At 34.9% G+C, this 11,073-nt stretch overlaps 1 protein-coding gene across 1 annotated transcript; it reads left to right on the top strand.

Annotated features, from left to right (window-relative positions):
- The first annotated feature begins 6,677 nt into the window (after positions 1 to 6,677).
- LOC131001487 (14-3-3-like protein D) lies at positions 6,678 to 9,730 on the top strand. The gene is made up of 4 exons (XM_057927875.1): positions 6,678 to 7,584; positions 8,498 to 8,620; positions 9,260 to 9,376; positions 9,494 to 9,730. The coding sequence occupies exons 1-4, from the start codon at positions 7,108 to 7,110 to the stop codon at positions 9,512 to 9,514; spliced, it is 738 nt and encodes a 245-aa protein (XP_057783858.1). The 5' UTR covers positions 6,678 to 7,107; the 3' UTR covers positions 9,515 to 9,730.
- The last annotated feature ends 1,343 nt before the right edge of the window (positions 9,731 to 11,073 follow it).

Here is an 11,073-nt window from a genome sequence, read left to right as displayed (position 1 = left end):
CTTGTGCCCAAAAACAATGTCGCGTCTTGAGTGAGACGGAGGGAGTACTAATTTTTTTCTTTTAAATATTCGAATCTTGTAGTTATGGCTTGACGGGATTTTGTTTGGAATGTTTTGCGTTTTTTAGATACCTAAAAAGATAACAAGTGTATATTGGCCTTACGAAATTTTGTTTATAATGTTTTGCGTTTTTTAGACACCTAAAAAAAATAACAAGTGTATATCTCCTTTTTCTTTGGGGGTGGGGGGAATTCAAATTTTAGAAAGAGTGAAAATTTAAAATGTCAAACTCTTTAAGTTTTATATAAAAAAATACCTTTATTTTAAACACTAGTATTTTATGCAGTTATGCTCAAGATTTAAATACTCTTTGATATGTTGATGACTTTGTTAATTTTTTTGTGAAAGTATTACACATTTAATTGATTTGATAGCTATTAATTATAAATATATAAAAAAAATCTGAAAAAGAGAATAATTTGACTGCTATCAGTTAAGAGTTCATCTAGTCAACCGAGCGACCGAATTATTTGACCGGACGACCATCTAGCTGTCTGGAATCGGACGACCAAATCATCTAGCCACCCCAGTCAAATTATCTAAACGTCCGGTCAAATTATCTGGTCGTCCATGCGGCTAGACGATCTAGCCACCGATTAGATGAATTCTTAATTGATAGCTGTCAAATCGTTTTGTAAATTAAATTTTTCTTACAAATTTATGACGGATAACTATCAAATTGTTCAAATATGTAAAAAAAATTGACAAAAGACCAAATAAAATCATCAATACCAAAATGTATGTAAGTCTGTTTATTTAATTTGGGCATAAAATACTTATTTTTTTATTAAAAATATCATTTTTTATTTTCAACATAAGAATTAGGACATTTTAACTTATTGACACTTAGCATCATTTGTGATAATTTGGAAACTCGTTTTTCACAATATATAGTAAAGTTTGATATGTTTAGTTAAAATATTATTTTATCACATGATGTATCATCATGTATGCCTAGATGTATTAAATACCAAAAACGTACTTCATTGAGAACTTTGATTAATAAATAAAATATTAATCAAGTATAAATATTGATCACATTCGTAATCGTATCCTCATAGGAACTTTGATCATAACACCACATGCAATGCAAAATCCTCTTTATCTCCATACACGTGTAAAATATTTTTGAGAATAAAATTTGAGTTAAAAAAATATATATTTTATTTTAATACACTACCATGGTTGGGTTACAACTTACAAGTAGCGAGTTTGTAATTTTTTATTATATTTTTTTATTTATTTTTGGGTCCCACGTTATTTTATGTGATTTATGTTTATAATAGTTTGTTTTGTTTTATTGTTTAAATTTGTTTTAAAAATTTGTTACCACACTAAAGATGCTTTCTATTTTATTATAATAATCGATTTATTATTATTATTATTATTATTATTATTATTATTATTATTATTATTATTATTATTATTATTATTATTATTATTATTATTATTGGGGATTTCACTAAACTTCCAATGTGATGATTTGCTAAAATATTCCAAAAAAAATCACATTCATTTGCTAAAATATTCCAAAATGATACTACTTGAAATAAACTTATGTTCATCTTATATGATTGGTGAAATAAAAGCGATAAGTCTAATACTACATACTCGAATTGGTATCTGAAGAGTGACTTAATGCATAAACAGATGAAATGGACTAGTAGTTTTGAACCAATGACGATGGTCCTTGTTTATAGAGCAGCACGACATCATATTAGGAGAGTCTGTAATCTTCAAACACATCGTCAATTTGTAATTCGTTGTCTCCGTATGGCCACGACATGTGCGAGAAGACATTTGACAGTGAAGGGGAAGAGGATGAGGAAGTGGAGGTAGCCTGTCAAGTACAAGAGGATGAGCATGAAGTGGAGGTTGCGGGTTAAGAAGTAGATGAGGAGGATTCTCTGGGTTAGAGGTCTAACGATTTCTATGTCAATTTGGTCTATTTTATCTTTTCTAATGCAGGTTACTTTTTTTTTTTTTTATCAGGAAAAGAGTAGTATTATTAAAGCCATGGTACCAGAGGTACTAGAGAGTAGACATGGCCACGGTCCGGTTCCCGGTTCGAACCGAACCGGAACCGGCGGTTCCACGGTTTTGAACACGGGAACCGGAACCAAACCGATTTGTAACTTCCACGGTTCCGGTTCGAAACCGTGAACCGGCGGTTCCGGTTCCGGTTCCGGTTCCGAACCGCCGGTTCCGGTTCCGAACCGTGAACTGTGATTTAGTTTTTTTTTTTTTTTAATTGTATTCTAATAAAATATGCTTTAATTAATAGAAATATGCTTTAATTAAATAAAATATGCTTTAATAAAACAAAAGTTGCAATTCTTACAAATATGCTATATATAGTGAATGCATTTTTTTTCCTCAAAAAAAATGCATTCACTAATTTAAATATCTATTTTTGAGGTACTGTAATTTTAATTAAAATCATATTATTAATATGCATTTAAATGTATGATCCATTAGTGCATCTCGCACTATGCTTTACATATGGATATAACATCATTGATAATGTCAAATAATGTCAAATTTGAAATAAATAAGTTTCATATGTATTGCCACAGATATTAGAATTCCCAAAATTATTATGGTGACTTTGCCACTGGATCATAGTATTAATAAGTTGGGCTGACATTATTGGGCCTATTGCAATAATTTTTCCTTTTTGGTAGAATTTTGGATCAACTTGATGTGTTAGGGCGATTCATTCATATAGCTCAGGCTGATCTGCCGGTTCTTCACGGTTCCGGGCCGGTTCTGGCGGTTCCGGCCGGTTCCACGGTTCCGGTTCCGGTTTGGAACCGTGAACCGGCGGTTCTTGAAAATGGAACCGTAACCGAACCATTTTTAGCCGGTTTCGGTTCCGGTTCGGAACCGTCTCTCACGGTTCCAGTTCCAGAACCGTACGGTTCGGTTCGGTTCACGATTTCGGTTCACGGTTCCGGTTCGGATGGCCACCTCTACCAAAGAGAAGGGAGTCCGGCAAAAACAGCTCAAAAAGAAGAGCAGAAAGAAAGGAAAGTGAGCGGTGGTTGAAAAAACCGAGATCAAGAACAGTCATAGACATTCAAGTTCCTCATCCACAAAAGAAGATTAGGTGACGACTTCTCCATCTTGTAAACCTTCGTCCAGCTCCACAGTCTCGTCTTAATCTCGTTCACCAATTTGTCTTTGTTCCACGAACCTTGATTAAAAATACAATTGTTTTCTAGCTTTCCAAATGCACCAAGTAGCACATATCTACAGACTTGAAAGAAGAGAGGCAGCCTTCTTGTTCCCAAGACAAAAAAAATAAATGAAATGTTCTCGAGCATATTTCTGTTGGACCGATTGAACCCCGATCCACTGGAGGATAGTTGACCAGATATCCGAAGTGTTTGGACATGAGAAGAAAGTGTGGTTCAGATCCCCAGGATGAGACTTATAGAAAATGCAATAAGAGTCCGAAGGCGCAATTTTAATCTGTCTTCTAAGGAGGTTATCACACGTCGTCATTCTCCCTTTGACAATTCTCCTTGCTGTTGTCTTCATCTTGTAGGGATTAACTATTCAACTTTGTAACAAATGTAGTATCTGAGAAGAACGGATTTGCGAAGAATAAGTGGGTTTTCTACACTAAAAAGGACACGCATGTAGTAATCATAGTTAAATTGTGTCAGAATATATATTTATGAGCATACTTTGTACTCAAAATATTATTTATGGTGTGCTCATATATATTTATGAGCATATGTAAATATTTTATGGTGTGCACGAAAGTATAAATATTACTTTCGAGCCCAAAGTATGCTCATGTATATTTATGGTGTTATGGAAAATTGTGATATATTTCAGGACATCCCGTTGGGACATTTGAGGGTGAACAATTTGGGCCGGCGGAAACAATCGACCGTCGTTTTGAATGATCCCGATGAGAGGAATTGAGAAATAAAGTTGAAACTCAACAACTATTCTGGAATTCAGCCAGACTGAGTAAATGATGGCATGATTTTTATACATCCAACGACATTAAGACCGGAGATGTTTGTGCCTTTTGGCTCAATTGTGGTCTAATCACGCCCACCACTATTATGTATGATGTTCGTATTACTGTGTCCAGTAGTTGTGTTACGTTATCCCTTCGATGTTATGTAGTTAGAGATTAATCCCTTCATCTCCCATGTCTGAACAATGAAGATTATGTATGTTTTAACACTATGCATTTTTATTTTCTGTATGCGATGTATGAACTATGAACATCCTTTTTTGTGTTATATGTTGTTTTTCTATTTTTTTGTTTTTGTTTTTAGTGTTGCTTGGTGGAACTAAAATGTTTTTAATTACCTAGCTAGGAATAGGGATAGATGGTTACAAATACTATGGCTCAGATTAGTTTACAAATTTTAAATAAAATTTTCAATCTTGCTACTAAAATTGGAAGATTTTGCTGATATTTAGGAGGATTTAGAAAAGATAATGATGTCTAAAAGATGAATCTAATTATTTGTGTTGCTTTAAAACTTGTTTGTGTTCTTCTTATGTGTTTGGTAAAATAAACTTGGAAGGGCACAAGTTTGTGTTCTTCTAATTTGTGTTCTTCTTATTATGTGTTTGGTAAAATAAACTTTCACCTTTTTAAATAAATAGATACTCCTTCCGTCCACGATAAGTGTGGTGTGGATGGGACTTGGAAGGGCACAAGTTTTAAGAAAATAGTGGGAGATGTGTATAAAGTAGATAAAATATCCCACCAAAGTTGAATTGTTAGTTAATTAATAAATGGTATGTGAGATGTGTTTTTTGTAAATATTGTGTATGAATGGGATAAAAGTATAAAGGTATATGTCCTAAAATGAAAAGACCACACTTATTGTGGACGGACGAAAATGGCAAAAAGACCACACTTATCGTGGACGGAGGGAGTATAACATTTTAGCTATTACAATATCTCCTTCTCAGGAGTTAGAGAGAGGCGGCGGCGGCTTGTCGCCGCTGCAATGCCGGAGTTTCGGGGAGGGGGGTGCGAGTCTATTTGTGTGTGATGAGTGAGAGAGTCGAGAGAGAATGATGGATAAAGGAGCGGCTGTGGGGGAGAATGATGAATGGGTGGATTAGGTTTTCGACGTGTTTCCGACGAGCTTGGTGAAGAAGAAGGTTTGGGTCCTACCACCAACAAAATAAAAAAATTTAAAAAATTAAAACAGTTAACGGTGATAAATGACAGTTAAGTCAGAGAACTTAATTGGAGAAAATTAGGTACTTCAAGTGCTTAGTTGACACCCCCGGCCATAGGGTGTCAGACGTGATAAGGGCCTATACGTTTGGGGCGAAATTGATACTTAACCCTAAAACTAAAAAGAAAACAAATAGCTTTACACGTGTACGGTAGAGATGTGACGTTTGCATTACATGGAGTTGTAGGTTCGAAGCCCTCGTATCCTCACAATGAAGCTCTAGATGTCTTGATAATAACGTTTAACCTTTTAAATCTAAGAAGGTTAACTTTGGAATCTGTGTCTAACTATAGTTAACTTGTAAATTAAAATTCACTTTAAAACTAAGAAGAAAACGAATAGATTTATACGTGTACGATGGAGATGTGACGTTTGCATTGCATGGGGTTGTAGGTTCGAAGCTCTTGTATCTAACATTTAATCTTCTAAAATTGAGAAGGTTAAAATGAAGGAAATTTTATTCATAAACCACATTTTACTCAGTATAGCCCCCATTTAAAATAATAATAATAAATAATAATGAATTTACTATTTTATCCTATAGTTCATAGCCCAAAATTAAATATATTATAACCCATAGTACTCAAATTAAATATTCTATAACTCATAGCCCTCAAATTAAAAAGTACCTTAGAACATGAACTATCAAAATATAATTTGAAAATTTCCTTGATCGAGCAGAAGCAACGAACGACATCAAAAGACCTTCACAGTTACTATGGAGCTAAACTCCCAAACAAATAAATGATAATATAGTTATTGATAGAAAGGTATATATTGCCACATCACGATTCAACAAACTAAAAAAGAATTGAATATACAAAGTTAAAACACCATACCAACATCGAAATAGATGAGCTTAATGAAGGCTCTGTCTCTCCAATCAACCCATGTATTGAATTTGGATATTCTGGAATTACGAAAAGCCAATATCATCTATGATCTATGCAATTACGAAAAATCAAGACATAAATTAAAAATGGGATGATCAATTAACTTCATATTGACATTAAAATCGTTTGACAATCGAAGACATAACTGTGTATGCAGATTAATTTCAGAAGCAATTCTGGAAAGCAGAATCCATAAACAAGGATTTCGTAGGTTAATAGCGCGTCTTGTAGAATATTTAATTTGGGGACTATAAACTATAGGTTAAATTAATAAATTTATAATTATTTATTATTGTTATTTTAGATGGAATAGATTTACCCTAAAATGAATCACCGGATATTCACGTTTAAAAAAGCCCAATTTCTATTTATAGGCCCAACAACAGAACAAAAATTGAGTTGGAGTCAGTCCTCGTAGATTCTGACTAGAGCCCACCTCAGCTTCTCTCTCTTATCCCCAACAGTCCAACACTGCCTACTTGCATCATCACAAAATTGAGTGTACTCGCCGCCACGCTTCACTTATCTTTTCATATTTTTTAAGTATTTCACAGCATCTCTGCCTTTTCTAAAATTGATCACAGTTTATTTCTAGATACTGTTAATTTATACCAATCAATCTCTAATCTACTACTTATGTTGTAGTCAGTAATTCAAACATACATACCTGTTAACGTCTTAAAGAAAAATCGATAATATTTCCAGTGAAAAAAATGGAAAATAAAAATATCCAGGTCATCTCTAACAGCAAGCAGGCGTGACTTGGACGCGCCGGCAGCGCCCAGTAAAACTCAAAATATCTTAGCCCTACCCAGCTCACTCCCTCATCACACACACACATTCCTTTATACCTCCCTCCGTATATATATTAGGATTCAATCCCAATTTCCCCCAAATTTCATCACCAGAATCTCAATCCCCATTTTACGATGCCTCTGACAAGGGAGCAGTACCTCTACATGGCGAAGCTGGCGGAGCAAGCCGAGCGCTACGAGGAGATGGTCCTGTACATGGACAGCCTCGTGGCCTGCGCCGCTGGCTCCGAGCTCAACGTGGAGGAGCGCAACCTCCTCTCCGTCGCCTACAAGAACGTCATCGGCTCTCTGCGAGCGGCGTGGCGCATCGTCTCCTCCATCGAGCAGAAGGAGGAGGGCCGCAAGAACGACGACCACGTCCCGCTCGTCAAGGACTACAGATCTAAGGTCGAGGCCGAGCTCTCGCAGGTCTGCGCCGGAATCCTCAAACTCCTCGCCGATTATTTGATCCCATCGGCTGCTTCCAGCGAGTCCAAGGTCTTCTACTTGAAGATGAAGGGAGATTATTATAGGTATCTAGCGGAGTTTAAGGCTGGAAATGAGCGCAAGGACGCGGCTGAGGATACTATGCTCTCCTACAAAGCTGCTCAGGTAATCGCTTTTTTCCATCCATGCTACTATTAAAATCCAGATGCAATTTATGGAGTTTGGTTTTGTTCAATTTGTGTTTTTTTGCGTTGATTTGTATTCCTGTTGTTATTTTAGGCTAGTCATATTTTTGAATCTTGCTTTCCCTCCCTCTATATATGTGTGTGCTATGCATTAATTTGCTAGTGATTTTGTGGTCCATTTCTATTTTTCTTTTCTTTTTTCGTATTATTTTTCTGTTTGGCATTCTTAATCGGGTTTATGAGATTAGGGTAGCAAGTAGAAATTTTGATAAGATTAGGGTCCTTTTTTCGTCTAGTTCAATATTGAATTTATCTCAAATTTGAAGGCTTGAAATTATATGAAGTGGAGGCAGATCGATGTTGCTTCTGGATTTTATTTTAGTTTTTGGTTTTCTTTTAATGAATAGAAATAGCATAGATTAGGTCCAACATTCAAGTACTGGCATATTTGCTACAGTAGACCTCAAAACAAAGTTTTGTTGTTAAAGGTCTTTATTTCCAAAGATCTTATTCTTGTAGAAAGTGATAGTGTATCTGAATAAGATAGAAAGCAATGGAACTTTTCTGTTATTTAGTCGGGAAAATTTGTTGATGCTGAGGAGATGGTAGTTAAGGAAGTAACTTGCAAAGCTTGTCATTTCCAATTTGTGATCACAAAACTGTATGTTCAATGCTATATAGTAACGAGTGCATATGCATTTCTGGAGGAGATTCAAACTAATCTGCTCTTTGAAGATTTATTCTTCTGATGTATGGAACTTAGATATCTATTAAAGTTTTGGATGTCAGATGTTATATTGGTGAATGGAAATTAAATTGAAGCTCTTGGCTATGTCTGTATTTGCTGTATTCTAATTAAGGTCTATCTATGCCAATGCGATTTATATATGCAGGATATCGCACTTGCTGATCTTGCACCCACTCATCCTATACGGCTGGGCTTGGCACTGAACTTCTCGGTCTTTTACTATGAAATTCTTAACTCGTCAGAGAAAGCTTGCAGCATGGCAAAACAGGTTAGTTAATATGCATTGGGCTTAATACTTCAACTGTGCTATAGTGTCTTGCATCTTGAGAAAACCTGTTTTCCCTTTCATTTTGAATGTAATTCTTGGTTTTTGACACCATATTTGTTCTCTTTATATTAAAGAATCCACGTATTAGGTTTGTTAAGAGTGTTTCACAAGTATGTGACTTTTCAAAGTTGACTAAGAAATGTTGTTTTTGATTAAAAATCCATTTTCCTCAGTCTATTTTGGAAAAATAAAATACAATGTGAACTAAATTTTAATTATAATCAACAATATTCTGTTTAAGAACAGAATTAAGTCATTATGCTAAAATGCATTTAATTGCTTTTGGACCTGAATGTAACAATAGATCTTTTAATTCTGGCAACATGTTAAAAGAAAATATCAATAGCTATGCCACGACGAATTGCAAAGTAAGCATAAATCAGCAATAATTTTTTCTCTAGCACTGTGGATATTGTCTGAAATGCTGGAACCCCTTACCTTTACATCCTTCCATAATCTACACGACGTATATTTCAAACATCGAAATCTAATTTAGCCCTTCTGCGTGTTGCTGGCTTTTGTCAAATTAGAGGTTCTCTTCATATCTAAAATGAGAGTGTATCTGTGTTTGCTGATCAGGCTTTCGAAGAAGCTATTGCTGAGTTGGATACCTTGGGGGAAGAGTCGTACAAGGATAGCACCCTCATTATGCAGCTTCTGAGGGACAATCTCACTCTTTGGACCTCAGATATGCAGGTATGCTTGTTTCACTTTGCCATAGCTGATATGTGGTGGGATTTAATGTGTTTGGGACAAGGATGATAGAAGAGAAATGTCAAGGTACTGAAAGATGTTTGTTAAATGTTGATGCAGGATCAAATTGACGAGTCTTGAAGCGTCTGCTCCTCAAGGAGGTGGGCTTGAATGTCATAATGTATCTGTAATTTGCATATATACGACTTTGTAGTTTGCATATTGTGTTATTTTCTTCAGACTCCCTTAATTATTCAAACTTGCATTTTCACTTTTTAAATAGAGTTTGTAGCTTATGATCAACTGCAGCAATGGCAACCAATATCAATCCCCATCTGATTGATTTTTGTTGTTTGATTTTGCTTCTCCCATTTATCTCTCTCTCCCGGCCCTCTCTCGCTCTGAACCAAACATGACGATCTAAACTCTCTCTCTCTCTCTCAGAGACTTCGTTACGTACGGTTAGTATATGATTTGATAGTATAGAAAAGATCCGAGCCAAACTTTATACAGCTGTTGATGATTCTATTTTCTGAAACATGATTTTACACCGAAAGGGTAATACAATTTATTCACCACATTTTTTTACTGAGGTTATGTGAATTAGGTTGGTCCATTTTTTCATGCAAATACAGCATACATACCCGAAACCATTATTTTTGTAGTTTTCTTGAAACAATTTTGCTATATGTACCCTGGTATCAATAGTCTTACGATGTTCAATTTCTGCGGCGAATTCACAATTCAAATCTTTGTACTAACACGTCTAAAAAAAAACTTTGTACTAACAATTCCCTCTCTCTTTATCCTCAAATAAAATTATATATAGTATTGCACAAAATGCTTGTAATGACTGAATAACATTTTGACCTGGGTTTGAATTCTGGAGAGAGCGAAAATTCTATCGAATTAATTGAATTTCGTTATTCAGTCATTACAAGCAGCTTATGCAACACTATATGTTGGATTATTCAATAATTCTTATTTTTTACGAAAGATATATAGCATTCTTATTATAACTTTTTCATATATATATGAAAAAGACATAAGGACAATGAATAAGACATATAATACTAATGAACAAGACGTATATCTAACGAACAAGATGTATATACTGATTAAAAACAAAATTTAAAAAATTGGTAATGAATAATACATATATACTGATGAATAACAAAATTTAAAATATTATGCTCCCAAATCTCCCTCTAGATACAATATCAGCCATAGGATTGATAAAATAAACGCAGCAGATCGTACCCTAGATCTCACTAAAATTAGGGGGTCTCATTGGAGCGGCCCCCTATATATATATATATATATATATATATATATGTATTAAAAAGAGACAATTATCTCTCTCTGTGTGTCTCTCTCGTGAAGTATTTAAGAAATTATAGTTCGATTGTAGTGACTGTCCCCAGCACTTACGATTTCTTCCAACTGGCATGGCAACTATATTGCGCCAGATATCTACACAAATGTGTGAGAGTCTAAGTGTAAGTACATACTTGACAAGATTGAGGGAAGGGATTATGAAGAAACTTAAGAATAAAGTAGAAGACTTAAGTAGGCTTAGCAATGATAATTGTTGATGGGATCAAATTTGAGCTGGACTTTTGTTAACATTTGATGATGATTTCCGAAACCCCAGTAAAATCTATGCGTCTCCAAATACCAAGAAGTCTCGGTCCACCAAA

Source organism: Salvia miltiorrhiza, chromosome 8 (genome assembly GCF_028751815.1).
Source record: "Salvia miltiorrhiza cultivar Shanhuang (shh) chromosome 8, IMPLAD_Smil_shh, whole genome shotgun sequence".
Lineage (NCBI taxonomy): Eukaryota > Viridiplantae > Streptophyta > Magnoliopsida > Lamiales > Lamiaceae > Salvia > Salvia miltiorrhiza.
Note: the sequence above shows the minus strand (reverse complement) of the source record. Positions and strands in the feature narration are given on the sequence as shown.